Source organism: Camelus bactrianus, chromosome 1 (genome assembly GCF_048773025.1).
Source record: "Camelus bactrianus isolate YW-2024 breed Bactrian camel chromosome 1, ASM4877302v1, whole genome shotgun sequence".
Classification (NCBI taxonomy): Eukaryota; Metazoa; Chordata; class Mammalia; order Artiodactyla; family Camelidae; genus Camelus; species Camelus bactrianus.
Window position 1 is genome coordinate 3,333,552 of NC_133539.1, and position 23,659 is coordinate 3,357,210.

Below are 23,659 nucleotides of genomic sequence, written 5' to 3' on the forward strand. Positions count from 1 at the left end.
GGCTGCCCACCTGCCGGACGGGGGCCACGGGGAGGACCTCGGGGCCCCATGGAGCTTCTCCAGCAGACAGCCTTACCCCTTCCCCCTCTGACACAGCTCATCTTCCAGGAAGCTCCGCCGGGAGCTCGGGGGGCTTTGCCAGGCAAACTTGGGAAACTGGGGTCACTGCTCTTCCTGGAACGCCCTGCCTCCTCAGGGCACCTGCGAGCCCGCGGCCCACCCTGAGGGGCCAGTGGCCGGTTTGGATGAGTACAGGGGGCCTGGGCACAGGCTTCCCGTAAAACCCGAGCCGCTGCTTCTGGAAACTCACCCCCCATCACCCCATCGCCCAGTGCCTGGGCCCCCAGCCCCCGCTCCACTCCCTAACTGGAGACCTCCTCTGCTCAGGCGCCAGCCCCACCTCGGGGAGCAGGAGCCGCACAGCGCAGGCCCCCCGGCCAGGGGCAGCACTTCTGAAGGCCGGGACAGTCGGTGTCCAGGGCACACGGCGAGGTGGACGCTTCCGGCCCCACCGTCGGGCAGGTCCCAGGTCTGGATGTAAACTCTGCCGATCGATTCAGGGCTGGGGGAACAAGCGATTAGCAGTTAGTGATGCTGGCAACAGAGCCCCCGATGGGCCATGCAGGTGCTGCGTCTGGGTGCCTCCTGGCACGGGAACCCGTCCACAGCTCCCAGGTCCACAGTGCGGCCCGCTCCCGGGCCGTGTCTGGGCCTGGCGGCACCTCACCACGTCCTACGGAGCAGCTGCTGAGGGCCGGGACTCTGAGTCTAATGTAGCCTGACTGTCTGTCCTGGAAGGAAGGCAGCCTCAACTGGGGGCCCAGGTGTCCCCCTTCCTCTAGGCCTCAGGGGTCCAGACACAGGAGCCTCCACCACCCCCATAGAGGCCCCCTTGCTGCTCTGTGTCCTGACAGCTCCCTCCCTCACTCACTTGTTCAGTATTTACTGAGCCATATGCCAGACATGGTACAAGGTGCCCGGGACCCAGCAATCGGCCAGAGGCAAATTCCCTGCCTCAGGACACAGATTCCAGGGGACAGAGGTCAATACACAAACAGACCTATGGAAGTTCAGTTGGAGGATTGCTGCGGGGAAGAAAACAGGGCCCGGGCAGCCGGGCAGGGAAGGCGGCCCTGGTGAGTCTGCCGGACACTCGGTGGCTGACGGCCCGGGAGAGCCTGCAGGTCTGCACGTGCCCAGCAGTGGGGCTCAGGGCAGTGAGGGATGGTCGGAAGCTGGGAAGCTGAGAAGCTGGGAGCAGCGGGCTGAGGGTAGCAGGGAGAGAGGTGCCGGGAGGGTGAGACCCCAGCATCAGCGTGTGTGCTCACAACCTTCCTGCCATCCATCCTGAGACGAGGGCTCCATGCCAGCTTGGGTGCCCCTCAAACCCGTCTGGTTCCCACCCAGATCCATTTAAAGCTCTGTGTCCTACATGACTTTGAGAGGTGCAGTTCCAGGCCCCTCAAAGTCCAGGAAAGTCAAAAGAGGCTGCTGACAACCACACTCTGGAAAAGTGCCCACAGAGCTGGAAGCATCAGCCTCCTGGGAGGACTTGAGGGGTCGCCAGGTAGAAGAGAATCCCTGAGGGGCTGCAGTCCCAGGGACAAACCTTTGGGGTCCCCCAGGGTCTCTGCAGGATGCTTCACAGCCAGACCTGCTGGGAACACTTCACCAAGGGCGCCTGCGTCAGCCAAGGATGAGAAGAGAAAGACGAAGTGGCTGAAACACACATGGAACGGCCCCGTGACCACTCTCCTCCTGGGACCCATGCTGCCGGCTCGCTGTCTGTTCACACTGCTGAGCCTGGACTTGGAGGTCACTCTCAAGGGCATTCTCCTTTCCATGCCGTCCCTGGCTCCCTCTTCACTTCCCAGTCATCCCGATGGCGATTCCAATGTCTAAAGTCCTGGAGACGTGGCCATGCAGGGACTGGCTTTGGGGGCACAAAGCATAGGCGTGCAGTGCAGCCAGAGAGGCCGTGTGAGTTATTTGTCTTCAAATCAAAAATATTTCAACCCAGAGGTTTATCTAAATGAGAGGAAAATACAGGCCCCCAGGAAAAACTGACTTTCAAAAATGATTGCCTGATCACAGCAGAAGGGTTTCGAGTTAAAGTTCGTCTTAATTTGGATGCAGCTGGGAATCTCCCTGCGTCCGTCAGGGCTGGCGGCTTACGGAGAGCAGCCAGCAGTTCCAACTTGGTACAAAGTCAAAAACCTGCTTCTCCTTCCACACAGTGACACAGGGCGGCCCCGGGCCCGGCAACCCCAGGTGAGTCACAGCTCAGTGAGACAAGGCGGAGGCTCTGTCTGAGCCACGGCCCTGAAGGCTCCCTAGGCCTGGGGAATCTGATCTCTAGGATGATTATTCCCACCTCTGACTCCTTCCTCAGGGTCCTCTCCCCCAAAGGGGCCCTGTCGTCAGCCTGGGAGGAGATGGGAAGTTTGGGGTAGGCTCCTGGTGCAGGGGCATCCTGGGCTTGCCACGGAGAAGGGTCTGCGGAGGAGACGGGCCAGGGAGGGAGGAACCAGGGGCATCACTGCAGGTGCCGAGCGTTTACCGAGATGCTCAGATCCGCCCTGAGGAATCCATCCTGAGTAGCCATTCCAGCTTGTGCACGACTGTGTTTGCGCCATATGATACTCACCGCAGCCTTATTTACAATCGTGAAAAGTTGGAAGCAACTAGATGTTAAGTGGAGGGAGATTGCTTAATGCTGACACATCCATGTGAGGTAATGCCTTGTGGCCATTAAATCATGCTGAGAAACACTATTTATTGACATGAAAGATAAATTGCCAAGTGGTAAAATTGCACTACAAACCATCGTGAGCAGGCTGACCGAGCATTTGTAAAGCGTCTGGCCTAAGAGACTAGAAGAAAATGTTAACGGTGGTTGTTCTTGGTGGCGGGATCGGGGAGGACTTAGCACGCAGTCTCCCTTTGTTCTTTTTGCTCTTTCCAAATTTTCTACATGGCTGGTGCATTCATTTTTGTAATTGTACTTTAAAAGAGATTTAAATGCGATCTCGTACAACTTACTACATTCCAATGTTGGACTTAAAAAAATGGAAAAAGGCATCTAGACCGAAAGAAATAGCACATGTTCTCAGAAGGCCCTTCCCTTGTTAGACAACGGTCGTCGAGTGGGAGGAGGAAGAAGAAAGCAAGGCTGAGGTTTTGCTGCCACCGAGGATGAGACGTCTGAGCTGAAGCTGCCAAGACACAAGTCTCCCCTTATCCGGTCGACCAGGAGGTCCTGCCCCGAGGACAGAGTGCCTGCCCCCATCCCGGCCCCCGTCCCATCACGCATCAGAATCCCAGGCTCTTCCCGCGGCTAACAGCTCCAGGCCTCTGCCTCCTTCTGTGCAGAGCCCCCGCAGGTCTCCGTGGGCCACTTGCAGAGACTTCTCACTTCCTGTTCCAGAAGGCCAGGCTGTCATGAAGCATCTCTGAACCAAGTCTGATCAAACATTCAGGCTTTGACTGGGGGCCAGGCGGGCGTGGAGAAAGCTGAGCTGCCAGTGTCCCTGGTGTAACTGCTTCTAACCCAGGCACTCTGCAGCTGCCCACGTGGCGTCCCTGAACACAAGGGTGGGGGAGCGTTGCAGCCCCCGCCAGGGGTCACAGCCCCCACCAGGGGTCACAGCCCCCACCAGGGGTCTCAGCCCAGCACCCCCAGCCACCGCAGGGCCAGCCAGGACCTTCCTGAGTCCACTATGCTCTGTGCCCAACCTCCTTCATCACCATTCCCTTCTCGCCCCCACCCCCTGACAGTCCCCGTCCTCAGATGCCACAGTCTGAATCCGACTGGGATCAGGGAGACCCAGGCCCAAGTCTGTGGGATCTTGATCAAGTCACCCGCCTCCCCCCGGTCTGTGTCCCTGGCACTCGCTCAAAGCCCCCTTTCCTCTCTCTTCTCCTTCCTCCTGGGCTCCTGTCTCTCCTGTCCACACCGCCTCTAGAGTGACCCTTCTAAGGCCTGGCGTTGGGGTGGGGACACCCCACCACCCCAACTCAGCCCCCTCTGCAGGGCCTGGGGGCTTCAGGGTGAGTCCTCCCTCCCTCATTCCCAACGCGCCCCCCACCCAGTCCCCCCCCTCCCTACACCTGCCGCACCAAGACCTGTGGTTCCCCAGAGCAGACCTGCCCACGGGACTCTTTCTAGAACGTTCTGGCCCTCTCCTGCCTGGTGAGTTCCTATTTAAAGGTGCTGACACTTTAAACGTGGAGCTGAGTCACCCGAGAGGCGGTTCCTGGCGGCTGGTTTGTTGGGAGAGAGATGAGCAGCAGGTGCCTCCCTCCTTCTCTCTGGGGGGATCTCACTTGTGAGGGCAGCAGGACCGCACCTGCACAGAAAGGTGACCTCGGGGCTCAGCCTCTTCCGGGGGCGCCTCTGGACGTGTGACTTCACCGGCCCCATGACAGACGTCAGGTGGGGAGAGTGTGGTCTTCGCAGGTGAAGGTGGATGGGGCAGGGCAGACGCCTCATTCTACCTGACACTCCCACCCAAGGGGACCCGAGGCCTCTCCGACAGGAGACCCCGACCCTCAGGTGCAGGGTGCTCCCAGGCCAAGGGCAGCTCCCTTTGTGCACGTGGCCCTCCGAGACAAGGACAGCAGGGAGGGAACTGCAGTCAGCACAGAAAGGGACGCCTTAGACCCAGCACCTGGACAGGACCACCAGGGGACAGAGCCCCAGTGGGAATCTACCACAGGCTCCCCCTGCAGACCTGAGGCCAGCTGGCCCCTCCTTGTTTCTATGTGTGGTGGCGGCATTGGTGACAGTGGTGTGATTGTACCACTCCCGGAAGAGGTGTACCCCTGTGAACTGCTCAACCCTGAGTTGTCTGGTCATCTCTGAGCCTGGTCCTCTGCATGGGGTCAGGGCAAAGTGTCACCATCCTTGTCCTCTGTGAGATGGCTTTGGAGGACTAAGGGCAGCACGATCAGGACGGCTCGGCGTGCCCAGCCCACGCAGCCTTCTGCAGGGTCCGGCTGACCCAAGACTCCGCATCCGGGAGCCCCTGGTGCTGGGGAGCTGCCCCCCCGGGGCGCAGCACCCACGCCCTAGCCCGCAGCTGTCCCGGGGCCCCTCCCTGCACCCCCTGAGCCGGTGCTTTCTGGAGTCTGAAGGCAGCAGCCCTCACGTCTCAGAGTGTCACCCCCGACACCCCACGAAGCCACACCCTTCTCACTTCGCCTACACCATGGGGGTGGGGGCTGACTGTTCAGAGACTCATCTTAGCTCTAGTATTGACTCAGATTTAACAATCACCACCTCCCACACACATTCACACACACACGCCTGCATCCTTTCCCCTGGAAGAAGTCTTCTGGAAAGTTCCCTTTGTGTCAGGGACTGAGCCCTGAACCCCCTCCCAGCTCAGTCCACTTGGCCTCAGACACTGTCCGGCAGAGCCGCACCGGTGCTGGTAGCCACCCCGGGCATCTTCTGAACCACACTGAGGAAGTAAGGGGGCTTGGGGGCTTGGGGTCTTCTGGGCCGTGGAGGGGGGCACGGAGGGCACCCTTTCCAACTCTTCTACAGACTGGAGCTCAGACCAGGATTTCATAGCTTTTTGAATAAAAGCGCTGGCTGTCAGTATAGCAGAGATGACAATGCTGGTTCCCAAACTCAGCTGCAGGTTACAACTGCTTGCAGAGCCTAAAAAACCTGTCCCCAAGCTCTGCCCCAGACCAAGTCCATCCCAGCCTCCGAGAGGGGACCCAGGGATCAGAGTTTTGAAAGCTGCCCTGGGGACACTGTCACTGTGGAGTCAGGTCCGAGAGCCACCGCCCATCACAGAGGTTCTTAGAGTGTGGCCTCGGGCGGCGGCATCAGCACAACCTGGGGCCCTGTCCTCCACCCCTGACCCCCTGGATCTGAAATCTGGGTGGGGCCAGTCACCTGTGCTTGGACCAGGCCTCTGGATGGCCCTGGTGCACACACAAGGCTGAAACTAGGGTTCCAGAAGGATCTGCTGGTTCTGGGCTAAGGGATGTGGACAGAGACAGAGACCATCCCGAGAGTGGGCGGGGCCCGGGGGGGGGCGCCGCCCCTGGACTCACGCAGGACGCAGTAGAGGCCCAGCTGCTCGTAGCCCTCGCAGCAGTCGGTCACATTCCTCCACTCGGGAACCTCCACCGCCTGGAAGCGGGTCCTGTAGACCGTCTTGGGGCAGCGCCGCCAGGGGACCCAGCGGCCGCAGGGCACGTGGGTCAGGAGGGACGTCTGCACAGCCTCCACGCTCGGCACGCTCCGGGCCACACTCTGGTTGCATAGCTGGTAACTCAGCAAAGAGAGGCCTTTTTCTACCGGAGGAGGTGGAGGGGGTTGATGGAGGAAACAAGAAGTGGAAAATGGCACAGTCAAATCCATCCGAGGGGCTCTCTGTCAGAGCCAGTGAGACAGGACCCCCAGCGTGGCGGACCCTCGGAATCTGCCTCCCAGCCCAGACCCGAGAAGGAGACGCCAAAGAGCGGACTTGAAGGACTAAAGCAGGAGCGGGCCCCCGTGGGCCGAGAAAACCTCCTCTACAGGGCGGGGGACACAGCCCCCGCCTGGCCCCTGCCCGGGGGCCTGCCGTGACACGGAAGGGGACACGGAGGAACCGAGCATCTGGGGCTGCCGTCCGAGGTTCTGTGCTCTCTGACTCCACGGGCTGGGGATCCTTGTGCGCACCTTTTCTCTGCTTGAGCCCCAGGGTCGTCCCAGGTGAGCTGAACACACACTATTCCCGTAATGAATGCATGACGTGCTGGGCACGCTGGCACTGGCACCCTCTTTTGGAACGAGACACAAGGTGGATGATCATGTCCAGCCCATGTGAGAAGTTCATAGGTGGGAAAGGTCAGTCCACCATCACTCACCAGCAGCAGGACGACATGAGCTGGCCTGATCCGGCCCTCTGCGTCTCCCACCTGGAGCCTGGTTCCTGTGCACAGACACCTGTGGCCATTCATTAGCACTGTCACTTGGTTCTCAAGTCCCCGTGGCACACACTGCCTTCACCAGCCCTACGCCCCTTTGTCATGGACCATCTCCCACGGGGTCCTCAGGTGTCCCATCTGCCCAAGGAGCCTCTGTGGCCTCCTGAAACAGGGACTGTTATGGGCTGAAATGTGTCCCACCCCTCATTCATGTCCTGAATCCCAGGACCTCAGCGTGTGACTGTATTTGGAAACAGGGCCTTTGCAGATATAATTAGTTTAGCTGAAGGGATACTGGAGGAGGGTGGCCCTGGTCCAATATGACTGGTGTCCTTATAAAAGGAGACATTTAGACCCGGAGACAGGAATGCACCCAGACGGCCACGCTAAGATGGAGGCAGAAATTAGGGAGATGCTTCTATAAGTCAAGGAGTGACAAAGATTTTCAGCAAACCCCCAGAAGTTGGAGGAGAGCCTGGGACAGATTCTCCATCACAGCCTCAGGAGTAGCCAACCCTGCCCGCACCTTGACCTCAGACTTCTGGTCTCCAGACTGTGAAGAAATAAACCCTTCCTGTTAATCCCCCAGCCTGTGGTGCTTGCCCAGCGGCCCCGGGGAACTGACACGGGAGCCAAGGGTGCCCCCACCTCCACAGCCAGCACGGGGCCCACCGCAGCGTGGGACCTCCGTGTGGGATGGATGAACGGCTTGAATATCTTTGCAGTTTCAGATACTCAGCCTCGAGCCCTAAGCTTCCCGACACTGTGCAGCCGTTGGGTGGGTGCCCACAGAGGAGTGCACTTCCCTCAGGGCAGAGCTGGGTTTCTTGAGAGGAGCTCAAAGATGGCAGAAGAAATAATCTTCACCCTCAACCCCAGGACAGCACCAGAAGTTTCCCTCCTATGGCCTCATAGTCACCCACAAGCACACAGAAAGCAAGATGTGGGGGCTGGTGACCCCGGGAGGAAGCGAGGCTGATCCAGCCCTCCAGTCGGGCTGGTGGGAGAGCAGCCCACTCCCCAGCCATGTGGTGGCCTCCCCTGCAGTGTCAGGGCCTTGGGGGTGCACACAGCCTGTGCTCACCACAGGGTGGGTTCCAGTAGGCTTCGGGGTCGGGAGGCCCCTCGCCGTGTGGGGTGGGGCAGGAGAGGCAGCGTCCGAGGCCAGAACTTAGAGGTGACTGGGATGGGACGTGGGGCCTGCAGAAAATGACCACCGTGAACACGGTCACTGGGTTGATGGACGGGGCCAAACAAGGCAATGCCTCCTGCACAGAGAGGTCGGCGAGGCAGATTTAGATGTTGTTTTTCATCTTCACACAAGACTAGATGACAACAGTAATGAAGGTTACACTTCTCTGCCTCTAGAGAGCCTCTGGGCTCCGCCTGCTCACAACAAGGTCCCAGCTGATCATCAGCAGAGCCTTACACACACACACACACACACACACACCCCTCCTTCCAAGGAAACTGCACTTGGATCTACTTGTTTTGTTTTTTACCTTCTACTGGAAGCCACTGGGTCCTCTGAGGGCCTGGCTTCTTGGCAGAGCCCGGAATAAAAACCTTTCAGCAGACCCTGCTGTTCAACAAATTCTTTCAGGAGCTCTCAGCACAGGAGTCAGGGGCCCAGGGTTCTGGTCCCAGAGGCTGGAAATCTTAATGCCCCGGCAGGTCCTGGGGTCAGAACACCTGCATTCACACCAGCTTTGCAAATACCAGCCATGTGATTCTGAGTACGTTCGTGCCCTCTCGGTGCCCCAGTCTTGTCACTTGTAAAATCACCGCTACGCCCGGGGTTTTAGAAGGATTCAGTGAAATCCTGCCTGGGGCCGGCGGGCCGGCTCATGGGAGCCGACAACCGAGTGGCCCCGACGGACCCCCGAGTGGCGCTGCCGTGTCCTCACCGGTGCACGAACTTCCTCCCGAGAGTTCCCCGCTTCCAGACTTTCCCCTTTGCTCTGCCACTGAGCTGTAGGGTTTACACATTATTCATATTCCAAAGGAAAAATCAAGTTGAAAAAAATCACAATTAATTTTAAAAAATCACAAAATCCTATTTATGGGTGAAAAAAAAAAGTTAAACTAGGACAAAATTGAAGTTGCTTGCAGGCACAGAATGGATCTGTTTGAATTTCCAACTGCAGAAGTCAGATTTCAAGAGGAAAATGATTTAAAAGATTTGTAACCTCAATGCTCAGAAATCTGGTGCTTCAGAAATCTGATGTGTTTTTAGCAGCTGACACGTGCCTCTCAAAGGCCTTGGACGTGTACTGGCCCCCTCTGCCCCCGTGGAAATGTGAGGAAGCAGGGCTGGGCGTGAGAGCCCACTTCGGGATTCCACCTCCCTGGCAGGCGAAAGGCAGACTTAGCCAGGGTCAACGGCAGGGGCCGCCCCGGTGGAATCTGCCCTCTGCCAGCCGTGCGGCCTTGGGCGAGTCCCTGACCACTCTGGGCCTCCCTCCGCTTATCTGGAAGCTGGAGAGTAATACGCCAAGGCTGCAGAGACCTCGACTCTGAGTCTCCAGGAATTCACCACTCTCTGCACGGCCCGAGGCCTGCAGCATCTGCAACACCAGCAGAAATGCAGAGTCCTAGGCCACCCGAGCCCTGCTGACTCAGGATCTGCATTCACACCCCACCGACCCCCAGGGGATTCGGAGACGGTCCCACCACCTCTTTGCTGGATACGAGCAAGTTTGGCCCAGACCCTGGCTCTCAAAGCAGATGCATCTTTGCCAGCCCAGCTCTCGGCAGGGCCTCTGTCCCCAGGAGACCCGCTCCCCGGGAGCCCCTCGCTCCTCCAGCATCCCACACCCTGAGCCCAGACTCCTTACCTGTGAAGCCGCTGGCCAGGGTGGGGCCCACGGCACTGACCACGGCCAGCAGGGCCAGCCCGAGGGTCCTGAGCATGGCCGGGCGGTGGCGGTGGCTCTGGGCCTCTCCTGAGCGGCAGCACAAAGGTACCTGGGCCGCCTGGGCCCAGAGACAAGGTCCTGATTTTCCCTTGCGTTGCCGACCGTGGCAGTGGCTTCAGAAGGTGCGCTCGCCGGGAGCAGTCCCTTATGCCCGCTCGTAAACACCTGCCACCGCCACGGCCGTGTCCCTTGGGGCACCTGCGTGTCACAGCCCATTCTCCCTCCAGGCAGATGGCATCTCTTAGGAAAGGTGAGTACCCCACCGCCTGGCTGCATCGCTGGGTCGCATCTCACTGTTACGTAGGAAACACATTTCAGCCCCGAATCTGACTCCTTCCATCAAGTACAAAGCATCCTCTTACCTTATCATGGCGAGCTGGCGGGAGAAAACAACATGGCATCAAAGCGGCTCATCGGATTCAGAAAAGCGTCCTTCACACAATTGGACAGGCCAGATCAAAAGCTAGAGACAACGTCCCTGCAGCCCGGCGATCTCTTCCCGAGCCTGGTCTGGGGACCACGGAGCTGCCGTCTCAGAGATGTCTGTCATTGGCCAGAATTTAAAGCGGCAGAGCGTGGAAGTGAGCCTTCGCGGGAGGAGGGGAGGGGAGGTTGTGGCAGAGCCCCTGGACGTGACCCCACCCCGGCGTGCCGACTGTGAAGACTTTGGGCAGCGAGGAAACGATACCTCCCGACGTGAAGTCAAAGCCGCGCCTGGCGCCGCGCCGCCTCCAGAAGGACGGCAAGTCTGCAGTTGTGGGCTCAGCCCAGAACAGGCCGCAGGACTGAAAGGAAACACAGTGAGGGGCTGCAGACTGATGGCTGGGTCGTGGTGTGTTTCAGGAGCTGTCACACGGTGTGAAACGGGATTTTAAATTTCATAGCGAAGACATGCCTGTTGATGAAGCCTTCTCGTTCCTCTGTTGGGCTGTCTTTTATCGCCTGGTACAATCTTTGACATTTGATGAGGCACAGTTAGTAGCATTAGACGAGGGTCTCTTTAGTCCTGCTGAGAAAACTTTCAAACAGGGCCACAAAGACCCGCCTTGGTCCAGAAGTGTGATTCCCTCGTGTCCGAGATACAGAACAGGTCTGCCTGGAGCCCTGCTGTGGGGCTGCCACACGGGTGCGTCTTCCACCCCCAGGAGATTAAGCGCTGAGTTTGTAACTGCTACACTTGCGTGGTTAGTGCCTACGTGGCAGGTGCCGGGACAAGAAGACCAAACAAAAGGAGCTGGAAATAATCCCGCAGTTGAGGGGCTCAGCGCGAGTCTCCCGAGACAGCAGCACCCTTCAGGGCTCGGCTCACGAACTCTACTGCTGTCACGGAGGCGTGGAAAAGAGTTTCAACAAGAAAAGACAAACTTTTAAAGCTATAGTATAATATTCAAGAAAATAAAATGTAATCAGCACAGAAAAACAGGAAAGGTGTTATGATGAAGGTAAACCTGAGCATTTACAAGTGGGAGCTGAATCTGTATTATAATATTCGACTGTATCATCTCTTAGAACTTTGGCTACAATCACGTACGAACGCTTCTAGAAAACACGAGGGTGGGATCAAGGACAATATTATATTTAAAAACTTGAAATTGACCTTGTGCACCTTCTTTCTCATCTTCAGACCCACCCTCTGAAGTAGGTCCCTTACCTGCCTCATACACATAAAGAAGCTGCGGGTCCGAGAGGCCACACGGCTAGCGAGGAGGACTCTGCTCCAAACCCAGCTTCACAGCCCGCTCCCTGGCTGGCCCCGGGGCCGGCCCGGAGGACACCAGCCACAGACCCCAAGGAAGAGGAGCAAAGTCAGGACTTCCTGCCCGCTGCACACGTCACGCTAACTTGGAATTGTCCGTAAGACGTTGTCGCAGGGCTTTCTCCTTATATCAAAACTCATACAATTAAAAAAAAGCACCCAGATTGTCTGTCTGCTTCTAGCTCCGCACTGCCTCCCTCCCCCCCACCACCCCCGGACAGGCACGGGAAGGGTAAGCGTGCGTGTTGTTTCTTTTCCATCCACAGGGAGGGGTTCCCCTCCTGGTGCTCACGCATATTTTTCTGCATGACTGCCACAGGGATTTTCCACTTTTGACTTTTCCATGTAAACGGTCTACTTGAGGAGAAGTAACCACGCGCTAACCAGAGGGAGAGGGCTGTCCCTCCAGGGCACCGTGTCCAGGTGAGTCTGGCCACAGGTCCATCCAGCAAAGAGCCCTCAGGTCCACGCCTCTGGGGAGAAAGTCCAGCACCCTGTCAACGTGGTGACCAGAAACTGGGGGACGAGGGGAGGCCCTCAGGCTGCAGTTCTAGATCTAAGGACACACACACACGCGCACACACACACACACACATGCACACTTGCTCACATGTCCACACGCTTAGCCTTCCATGTGCGGGTTTACTGCGGACACACCCTGGCACGCTCACACACATGCACGAACACACGGGATGCGGGTGAGCTCCTGACCCTGCAAGCAGTGTCTCCGTGGAGGGAGCTGTGCTCTCTGCTGTTGGTGACAGAGCCTGGGCTGGGCGCCGCCTGCCCCCACCGTCAGCAGGAGGAGGGGGTTGAATCAGGTTACCTCCAAACAGCCCTTCTCCTATCGGGTTCTGAGTTCCGTGGTCCTAAGCACAGAGGTCCAACAACTCCAAGACAAAATCACATCTGTCGTGACCCCACAGGCCAAAATATATACACCCCCAGCGCTATCCTGGGATGTGGCCATCATGTCCCAAGGGAGACATACTCGTAGCCGTGGTCTGGGGCAGGGATGGCAGGACAGCACTGCTCCCAGCTTTCTTCCGACCCCTGCTCCATCAGCAGCCCTGGGGACCACCATGCGCCAGGCCAGCGGGCGGGGAGGGGCGGGCAGGGACCCGGTGCTCTCCTGCCCTGCCTGGCCTGGGGTGGGGGGCAGCCTCCAGGGTGTGGAGGCTGCGGTGCAAAGTGACATGGGGCACGAGGGAACTGGGGGACTCGGGAGGAGCAGCGTGGGGTCTGGCGACGGCTCTGCTCAGTGAGGACGGAGCTGGAGGTGGGGCGGGGAGGCATCCTCTCACTAAGGGGCTATTTCCAGGGAACACTGGCTGTGATGCACGGTCAAGACAGAGAACTAGAGAGGAGCTTTATGAAGCTGTAGAAATGTTGGGTTTGGAAGTCACCTTGAGCAATCTGGCCCAGCTTCTGTCCCAGTCCAGACTGCTCTCCGACACTGCGGAATCAGGGGGACAGGCTCACTAGAAATTCAGGTGCCTTTCGGCACCTCTCAGGTGCCCCAAACTTCTCAGTCTGTTAGGGTGGGTCCGCAGGGGCTCAGGTCCTTCAGGTGTGCAGAAGCTTGAAGACACTGACAAATCCTTGTAAATACCCAGGGACGCGGCCCTGGGTGGAGCAGCCCCTCCCCGGGCAGTGATCTGCTGAAACATTCCTCCTGATGGGGAGTCAAATTTGACCTCCACTGGCACCACCAGGAGCGTGGCCGTGGTCCTTCAACTAGACTAAGGAATCGCATCGCCTTCCACCTGACAGCCCTGCAGACTCTTCTGGGGAGTTCTCAGGGCACCCTTGTTTCTGGTGTGGTTGTTCTTCATGGTCCCTCCCCATACTTGTCTCCCCCACTGCACACGCAGACACACTGACACACACACAGAGATACACAGGAACACACACAGACATGCAGAAACACAGACACACACAGAGACACACAGACACACACATACATCCTTTTCATCCCTGTCTTTTTCTTCTGTGTTTGGTTTTGCAAATCCTTGACATTATAAAATCGCAGGGTGGACACTGTTTCTCACCCTCTCTTCCCATCCCAGCCCGGAGACCATTGCCCTCTGAGCAGAGTTGAATGGAAAGTGGGGATCCAGCACGTGGTCACCAAGCCCCAGGGAGTGTGCTGGACACTCTGCTTCCAGCCAGGGTGGGTTGGACGGTGAGGAGAAGCAGGTCTGCCTGCGCGGGTGCCCGGTGGCCAGAGCAGCTGGGGCTGAAGCTGGGGGCCCAGGCCTCTGCTCTGCAAAGCTGCCTGGGAGACTGGGAAGGCAGGCGACCCTGCACAGCCCCCTTTTCGTAGACTCGCGGGAAAAGCCTGGCCTAGGAGCCGGACATCCTGGTCCACCCTAGTTTTGCCAACAACCAGAGGGGTTACCAGGGGCAACGCTGCATCTCCCTGCACCTCCCAATCTACAGAACGGGGGCACTTGTGCCTCCAAACTTGGCAGTGTGGTAACGCCTCCCGACTTTGTGAAAAACAAGCAAGACCGCGTGTGGGAACTGCTCTAGAACTTGAAAGCGCTTTAAGACATCCGTCCTCTAGAGTCATTAAATGTAGATAAAGTGTTATTGGGGGAATTTCATTAAAAACGAGTTCTGCTCCCACCCCAGGGAACCTCTCCACAAAGTCGGAGGAGAAAGAAGATTCTTTCACTGCTGAACGAACATTAGACCAGATGACAAGGCGAGCCACGGGCAGCCCGACGCGAGACTGCACGGGCACGGAGATCCCACCTTCCCTGCGATCGAGCAGACACACCCACTAGGTCAGGCTCGCAAGACAAACGATGACCAGTCCCCAGGCAGAGGACTTGCCAGCACCGCTGGTCACACACATCTCCTGCTCATCTCGGCCTGCGACTGGGGCGGCCTTCTGTACTAGCTAAACGGCTTCATCCAGAGGGAAAAGAAACTTCTGTCTTTAGCACAGGAGGCAGTTTTGCAAAGTAGAACAAGGAGCCCACAGAGTTAGGGCCCAACCCACCTCACAGAGACGGGGGCGGACGGGGCGACAGCACTCACGACGTTTCCACGGCAAAGAGATGTTCCCAGGGTCTTGAGAGTGACGTTCTTGGGCCACAGAGCCCAGGAAATGTTAACCTAGTCTTCAAAAGGGGACACATGCATTTCAAAGACAGGGGACGGTGCTTACACGTTTTCTAAAGTACGTGCTCAAAGAAAAGAGGGGAGGGAAATCTCTTCCCTTATTTTTCACAGAAAGAATTAGACCTCTTATTATTTTTAATTTGTATTTGTCTTTACAGTATGAATGCCCCAAAGCAATCTGCCAGGTGTGGGGGTTAGGACGACAGAGCCAGGGAGACTGGGCCGCGTGCCCTCCGAGGCCCCTTCCAGGAGGGCTGAGCATCTGAGCACCGCACTTGAGTTCTAGAATCTAGTAGTAAGAGCCCACGTGCTACGATCAGGATGACCGTGGGCTGAACAAACAATCTTATGATCAGTGTTCTCGCAGAGAGGTAACACCAGCCCAGAAACAGAAGTCCACCCCTCTGAGGGCCCCAGGACTCCAGAGTGGAGGGCAGCGTGTTGGCACAAGGGCACTCAGATGAGAAGGGTGTCCCAGGTTCAGGCCGGGCTGTGTGCGGTGGGGCACCTCAGGCCTCAGGACTTCAGTCTCTGGCCCCACGTGGAGGGCAGGGGACAAGCTTGGTCCCCAGTGAGCACCAACATTTCACAACGTCGCATCATCCCTCTCAGGACAGACTGAAACACAACACTTGACCCCCCAGGACTGTTCGATCATGAATGTCAGCGTGTGGATTTGAAATAATGGAGAAGATGGATCTCATGGGGACTAAGGCGCACGTCTCCGCCTGACGCATCGGGATCCTCCTGATGACGGAGTCCGAGTAGGCGACGCCTGAAGCAGGGGCTATTCCAGACCCGTCTGCATCTGCACCCGTAATGGGCTGCAGGCGCCCCTGGAAAACACCTTTATTTACTCCCCAGGGAGGGAGTCTTCCCGCAGAGTTAAAAGCAAATTGCTGAAGTCCTTTCCTGCTAACCTGAGTCAGGCTGTTAAGAGGAAGAGAGAAAACACTGACAGCCCCTCCCCTCCAGGATTTTAGAGGCTAAGAACAGGAAGCAGCAGATTCAATCAGCACAGTAAGCTGTTCCAGAGTCTCAGATGGGCCGTGTTTAGAGGGTTCTTGAGAGAAATGGAGCCCAGAGGCGTGTGGCCTCCGTCACCCTCCGGAGGGCTCTTGGGGGCTTCCCGGGTCCCCTTCGCAGCCCCTGCCCGGGTGACAGCTCGCCCGCCCTCTCCCTCCCCTCCTCCGGGGGTGGGCACTGGTGGAGGGGGCCCAGAAGCCCCGCCGCACCAGCTCGATGGGCCGTGGCCTCCAGGAGCTCAGTGAGCACAGTCTGACTCACCCTCAGAGCATTCGGGAAAGGGGGTGCAGGAAGGGGCCCAGAAACTCAGGAGGTGAGGAGGTGCAGGAGAAAGGGCGGCCAAGGGAGCAGGTGTCCTGAGCCTGAGGCGCCTTCTGCTCCAGCCAGGCTGCTTTTGAAAGGACATCCAGCATCAACTGTGGTGCCCCACCCTCTACTTTGGGCAAAGCCACCCCGGGGGGCAGAGGGAAGGAGCCAGCAAGGGGCAGGCAGGGTGACATTCCTGGTGGTGGCCTCAGTGCCCCTACTTGGAGGCAGAGGGGCCTGTCTAGGGGGTCAAGTCTAGGGGATTTCACCCCTGCCCGCCCTAAAGATGGAGTGACCAGCTGTCCTGGTTTGCTGGGGCTGAGGCACCTCAGGATGTGGGACTTCCACTCCAAATCCCAGGAAAGCCCCATGAAGGCTGAGACAGGAGCGATGTGCCGACAAGGGTTGGCGGCTACACCAGAACCTAGAAGAGGCGAAGGAGACCCGTCTGGTTATCCAGAAGGAACCAGCACTGCTGCCTCTGGGTTCAGACATTTGGCCTCCAGGACTGTGAGAGAACGGTTTCAGGTGTTTCAAGGCGCCCCGTCTGTGGGACTGAGTCATGGCCCCCTAGGACACTCACACACCCCATCGGTCAGAAGTGGAGGCTCATTCAGTTTTCACTGGACCCCCGCTGGCCCTTCCCACCACCCCTGCCCTCTGCCCACCTCCCCGCTCTGCCCCCAACAAGCCCCACCCCAGACCCCATAGAGGCTGTTCGAGGTGAACAATGAGAGACCCTCAATACACGTGACACCTGTAGGTGACATGTACACTCGTCCTTTTGGGTCATCAATCTAAAGGAACACGGCCAAGCTGCAGGCCTCCCAGGCTCAGGGGTTTGCAGGGCCCGAGGTCAGCCTTGGGGAAATGTCTCCTGAGGTGACTGATAGTCCCATCCAGGGCATCCCCTGTGGACAGCCCAGTGCACTTCTCTCTCTGTCCCCACCCACCACCGTGCCTAGGACGGTCCCGCCCTTTGATCTGAACTGTAACGCCTTCACCCCACTAGGAAAGCACCTCTCCCCTCCCCTGGTGCGAGGGAGCTGTGCTGGGGGTTTGGCCACATTGTCTCAGCCACATCTGGGTGATTGTCCTGCAGGGGCGACTTGCTAGCGTCCCACACTCGGCGCTGGCCCTGCCCGGCCTTGCACAGCCCTGCGCGACCCTGCCCAGCTTCTTCGCACACTTTCCCTCCCTTTCACTTGGAAATTCTCTCATGTTCTGTTTCTCGTACTGCCTAGGGTGTGTGCTTTCAGAGACAGCTGTTCTCATCCTGAGGCTCTTATCTTGGCTGGGAGGCCCTGCGGTTCAGCACAGCCGCCTGAGCGGGGCTGGTGGGGAAGGTGTCAGGACACCCAGCACCCAGCATCCAGGCGTCCAGGGGTCCAGGGCCCCCACCCAGACTCTGCCCTCTCTGTCCATCTGCCCCTCAGGGCCTCAGCCAGCAGCACATAGTGGTGTTTCTTTTTGTGTTTCGCCAGGGATGAGGAGGTGTGTATGTTGTGGACTGAATGTTTGTCCCCTCACGATTCTTAGGTTGAAGCCCTAAGGAGGGTGGCTGCACTGGAGCAAGGAAGCACTTAAGGTTTAACGAGGTCGTGGGGTGGGGCCCTGATCGGGTGGGATTAGTGCCCTTGTCACAGGAGACACCATAGCCCGCTCTCTCTCATCCTCACTCCCTCTGCCACCAGAGGACACAGCCAGAAGGTAGCCGTCTGCAAGCTAAGAAGGCTCCTCACAGGACACCAGTCCTGCTGGACCTTGATGGTGGACGCCCAGCCTCCAGAACCGTGAGAAAGCAAACGTCTATTGTTTAAGTCCTGTGGTCTGTGGCATTTGGTATGGCAGCCCCAGCCGACTGTGTGTAATCACGAATCCGAGAAGCTCGCCAAGACATTGGTGACAGTAGCCGCCCTGCACGAGGGGTCTTGTTTGTTTCCTTGACACGGAGTCAAGGTCAGAGATGTGCTCAGAGCCACCCGGGGGGAGAAGAAAGTGCCCGAGATCACTGCCCGAGCCGGCCTCTCCAGGCCCTAGGTGGGAACAACAGGGCACAGAGGGGCTGCCCGGCCTCCAAGGGAGTGAGCCAGGTCAGCATCACACTGCAGGAGCTGTCAGTGCCGGCTGTTCCAAGGGTGACACAGGAAGATGAAGGGGACAAGCACGGAGCCCAGGAGGAAGCACTGTCACAGCCCCTGCTCTCACGGGCACATCCAGCCCCGACTGGACAAACAGCCCCAAAGAGGGGCAGGAAACAGGAAGAGGGATAGTTGGAGTGGGGAGGGGGCGACCTTGGTACAGAGAAGACCCCAAGGGAGAAGGAAGGAGAGGAAGAGAGCTCGTCCACCCAGATCGGGCTCCGCTGGGATGTCCGTCCTCTCATCCACAAGCTGCTGGCAGTCACCGCCCTGCCTGTCCATTCATTCAGCCCACAGATGTCCCCGCCTGCCCTCAGGGCCCCCTTAGGACTCGGCCGTGGGCAAGGCTAACCCCAACCCAGAAAGCCCTCAGGTCAGCTGTGGGTTAAATCGTGTCTCCAAAAAGATGTGTTCAGGCCCTACCCAGTCTTGGCAGGTGTAATTTAGTTACAACAGGGTTATCCTCGTTTAGGGCAGACCCTGAATCCGATACACCCGGTGTCCTCCCAGAAGGGAAGTTGGGTTAGACACACAGAGAGAGGTCGTGTCATGGCAGAGGTGGGGGTTGGGGGACGACAGCTGCAGGCCACCACAGAAGGGGGTGCGGCCCTGCCCACCCCTCCATCTGGGGCTTCTGGCCCTAGGGCTGTGGGAGAATGCATTTCGTGGTTTTTAGCCCCCCGGTTTGTGATGCTTTGTTGTGGCAGCCCTAGAAATCGAACATGGAGTGTGATGGAGAAGACTGACATCCAACGTACTGGCCTCATAACTAAGTCCTGACAATACGGCCCTTGGATGAAAGCCAGGACCCAGAGGGAGAGGCACAGCCTGCAAAGGCCCTGGGACAGGGGATGCTTGGTTCCTCCAAGGGACGGGAGGAGGGGAAGGGCCCGGGGCTCAGAGAGACCAGGCGCAGCCCCAGCCCGCCCGCCATCCTTCCAGCCACTCTTCCGCCCAGGACAGCGAGGCACCTGGGGGCCATGCCTCTCTGGAAGTGAGCGCTGAAGCGGAGCACCAGGGAGCGTGTCTCCGGGTCACTTCTCGCTCCTGTGGACAAGGGGCTGACTCCACAGGGTATGTGTCAGGGCCTCGGAGTCACTCAGGGCCGAGTCACAGGAGGCCGACTTCAGTTTCAGCAGGAGGTATGTGGGTCAGATAACAGCACTGTTAAGCCCTGGAAGGCGGTACCTGGAGCTCGGTGACGAGGAAACACTGGCTCTGGCGAGCCTGCCAGAGGCGCTGGGTCCCCCTCCACCCCATCTGCACCCCATCCTCCCCACCAGGGGCACCCATGAGCCCCACCTCTGTTCCCCCCAGCCTCTGTGTCTGAGATTAAGTTTCCCTTACAAGAGGGTGGCTTCAGCTGGGAGCAAACAGGCACTCCGCTACGGGGGGCAGGATGCAGAGCTACTGGGACCCAGTGGCCCCCCAGGAAGAAGAGGAGAAAACCTACTGTGATCCTTGGGTCTCATGGATCTGGCTCTGTCCCCGCGTCACTGCTGCTTTCTGAGCAGCCTTGGAAAGCACCTGGGCTGTGCCCTCGTCTGCAAACAGGGACATTTCACCATGGAGGTGGCCCTGGCACGTGACCGGTTCTCCATTAAGCCTGGAGTCCCTGCTCCCGCCTCATGAAGATGGACTGCAGGAGTCACCAGGGGATGGCCTCGTGCAGGAAGGGCTATGAAATGTCCATGTCCACACGTGGGACCTGCTGGACATGCAGACCCGTTGCTACTGGTGGTCTGAGGACAGGCAGGCAGGCAGCGAGGGAGGTGGGCCCCCTGGGAGCTGGCGAGTTGCTGTCCCCACCAGCGGTCAGGTTGAGTGGGCCCTGCTGGGCCTTAGTAGCTGGTCACATTTGGCACAAGCAGGTGACACTGTGGCAGCTGGGAGCACATGGATCACGGGCACACGGATGCCACAGGCAGGGAGCCAGGGCAGGGGTCATCTGGTCAGCTTCAAGGAGGTCCCCCAGGGGTGGTAAGGCTGGCCCTGGTCCAGAAGCTCCGGACCATAGAAGGGCAATGCCCAGGGCCATCACGGGACGGGGAGGGCCCCTGAGCAGAGCCCAGGACCAGGGCACAAACGGAGGCAGAGCTGGGTGGCAGGAACTGGGTCCAGGGTCCAAGCCAGCCTAAGGTCAAAGGCCAAGGTCAGACATCACCACAGGGGCCCGGCCTGAGAGGCGAGTGCTCGGGAAGGACACCAGGGCCACCAGGTGAGGATCGGGCCAAGAAGGAAACAAATACTGGCCCAATCAGCAGCCACTCAAATACTCATTCCTCCCTGTGGCTTCCTGGTCCGCCACCCTCTCTCCTCCCTCTGACGTTTTGGCCCCTTTATCTCCGATGTCTCTTCCCCTGATGGACAGTTGGCAATGCAGCAGGAGGGACCAGGAGGGACCGTGGCTAAGCCCACTCCTCCTGGCACCCAGCGCAGGGCCTGGCCTGCAGGCGGTGCTCCGTACATTCTTGTTAGAATGGCTTTGGGTCAGCCTACAGGCACATTAGGGGACCACCAAGACGAGCGCATGCAAGACAGGTCCCCGGGGCCCGCTTCCCCCAGCCTCCTCCTGGACAGACCCACAGCCCTGCCTCCCAGGGTGCTCAAGACGGCTCCGGGGCCCAGCCCGTCGGGAACAGGCCTCATTCCAGTGATCAAGGCTCTGGCTGGCTGGGTCCCTTTCCCACGGAGCTCACAGACGGGGAAAGGCCCTTTTCAGCAGCTCCGAGAGTGAGAGGAAGACATTCCCAGATAAGGAACTGATGTTCAAAAATGTGCTTGGTCTTAGAAATGAATCTGAATTTAATATTATCACGTATTTAAAATTCTTATGGGGCAGTGGTTCCTTCTAAATTGGACCCCTTTATACAGCTCACTGACCAAGAAAAGACTGCACAAGACAGAGAAGACCCTCTGGAAGATCGTGGCCAGGATTTGAACCTGGAACAGCTGCACAATGAGATGCAGAAATCTCCGCTGCACACTCTGCCCTGAGGCGGGAGGCGCCGTCCGAGGGGCTGGACCGTCAGGCCGCCACAGTCACGCTGGAGGGCTTGGAAGTGAGCTCTTAAAACTGGGAACTTCCTTCCAGATGAGTAACTTCTTTTCTATTTTCCAAAGGTTAGGAGGTGTTTTGTTAAGAAATACATTGGAAGTGATGTTAGGAAAAACCTACCCTTTCAGAAAAACCTCAAAGTATGTGAAGAAAGTCCACCAGTGTCCCAGCACTTGGCCGAGGCTCTTCCAGGGGAGGGGGGCGCCTGGGATTCCGAGCCCAGCACTTACAGAGTAAATGAATGAGTGTTTACCACGCGGTGCTCGGTGGTTTGGGCCTTGTGTAAATAAAAGACAGACAGATGAGAAAGTCCAAATGGAAAGATCGGCCTGGAATGTCTCGCTGACTGGTGGCCCGTGGAGAACAGTTTTCCATCCCAGATAATGCAGTGTCGCCTGCACAACTTTGAGGGGTCCTGCTGAGTGAGTTAGGGAGAAATAAAAGACGCAGCGTTTGGGCGCAGCCGTCTCCTGTGAATATCTCACAGCGTTTGAAGAGGAGAGGAGCAAGTAGGGGGACCTAGAAGGAGAAGGCGACAACCGAGGGTGGTGACGGGGTGACTGAGCAGTGTCCCCTCCCCCCAAGTCTGTGTCCACTCAGAGCCTCGGAACGTGACTCTGCAAGGGCAGGCCGACAGCTAGATGTGAGCAGAGAAAGGAGGGGCACTGGCCGAATGCAGGAAACCCTCCATCACGTAAACAACAGGGGTCCCTGGGCAGAGAGAACAATAGGAACCTCTGCGCTGATAAGTGGTCACAACTTTGGGGGTGACAAGCGGCCTGGAGGATAACAAAGAAAAGTGGGAGAAGGCAGGAACCTCCACTGTCCAAATGTAACCTTCTCTTCATGCCCTCATTTCAGTGAAATCAGCCTTGCAGGTTAGAAGGACCTGTCAGGCACTGGTGCCAGGACACTTCCGATCCAGACTAAATGAGGACACACATCCCTCCTCCCCTCAGGAGGGTGGAGCTGGGGTGAAAATCAGGGAATCTGACCCCGAACCCTTCCCTCCCCGATGAATATTCTGCCTACTCGTTTTTACACCCTGTGTGACCAACTTGCCAAAGAAACTCAGGGCAGCCGCTCATCTGAGCCTGCCCGCTCTCCCCTGAGAGTGTACTGTCCATCCCTTAATAAATCCGCACGTTACTTTCTTAACCTCCACGTCTCACCTCTGAGTTCTCTCTGCGATGAGACAAGAACCTCGTCGCTGGCTACAACTCTTTCGGAAATCGGGTCTCTGCAGACGCAATGAAGGTGAGGACAGAGGATGAGGTCCCCTGGCTCGGGGTGGGCCCTGTACCCAGGGAGCCTGTCCTTCTAAGAGGCAGAAGAGGACACGGAGGACACGGAGACCGGAGTGATGCCTTTCCAGGCGGAGGACCGCCAAGGACGCCGGCCACACGGGAATTGGAAGAGGGAGGTGCATTCTCCCCAGGAGCGCGGCCCCGCGGGCACCTTGATCTCAGACCTCTGGCCTCCGCGTTGCACAACAAATTTCTGTTGTCTGAAGCCCCAGATTGTCAGTAATTTGTTGCTGTGGCCCCAGGACACAATTATAAATGAAAAGGAAGAAAGGATCCCACAGGACCCAGGTGGGCCCCACCCCGAGTCTTTGCTTGCTCTTGTCTGCAGACATCTTAATATGGTCGCCTGTTGCAATGCTCATGCAGAGGCGACCCACAAAGAGGGGAATTATTCTTCTGCTGGGATACGTCTGCTCACTAAAGATGATGCCTCTGGACATGAGAACTGCTACGTGTTTGAATGGCTTGTCCTTGAGACTTCCCAAATGATTCTGAGAAAATGAGATGAGGAAGCTGTTGGGCCGGCAGTGGTGGGAGCAGAGGATGGGGCGAGGGATTCTGAAATCAGCTCACTCTGCTTCCAGGCCGAGGCCTCCCCTCTCCCCTGGCCTACGAGCCCAAGGAGGGCGCGGCATCGTGTCTCTAAGCACCTGGAGGAAGGCAGCGCGGCCAGGGGGCAGGACCAGCTGGGCTAGGTCTGGCTGTGCAAAGCAGGAGGGGCTGAAACCAGCAACACAACCTCACAGGACCTTCGCGTCCGCCTGTCCCCCTGAGGGATTCCGCCCCACCCCCTGGGGCCTGCCAGAGCTGAAACTCTGGTGCACGATAATTTCGATTTTCCTTCTCTCAACTTTTATAAAACAGAAATAAAATGGCCTTTAGATCACCCAGTTTATCCTCTTGGAAATACTCCTTAGAAGAATGGAAGGAAAGAATGAAGAAAGGAAGGGAGGGAAGGAGGGAGAAGGCGATAATCCCAGAGAGACGGCCTTGGCCCTCGGCAGGGCCACCTTCCTGGTGCTGGCTCTGTCCCCCCAGTGCCACCCCCACTGCCCTCAGTCAGTGAGTCCGACTCTGGCCTT

The 23,659-nt window shown here is 58.0% G+C and overlaps 1 protein-coding gene across 4 annotated transcripts in view; it reads right to left on the bottom strand.

Annotated features, from left to right (window-relative positions):
* UMODL1 (uromodulin like 1) overlaps nt 1–22,595 on the bottom strand; it is a 72,766-nt gene extending 50,171 nt beyond the window's left edge. Inside the window, exons 1-5 of one of the 4 annotated variants that reach the window (XM_074350169.1) lie at nt 22,443–22,595; nt 10,540–10,636; nt 9,771–10,394; nt 6,073–6,315; nt 401–562 (exon numbers count right to left, since the gene is read on the bottom strand). In XM_074350169.1, coding sequence (XP_074206270.1) covers nt 401–562; nt 6,073–6,315; nt 9,771–9,846 — 481 coding nt within the window. In that variant the 5' untranslated portion in view covers nt 9,847–10,394; nt 10,540–10,636; nt 22,443–22,595. Of the gene's footprint in view, nt 1–400; nt 563–1,609; nt 2,382–6,072; nt 6,809–9,770; nt 10,395–10,539; nt 10,637–22,442 lie in introns of those variants that run through there. The other 3 variants (XM_074350008.1, XM_074350033.1, XM_074350099.1) reach the window with 3 other exon arrangements.
* Nucleotides 22,596–23,659: the final 1,064 nt, after the last annotated feature.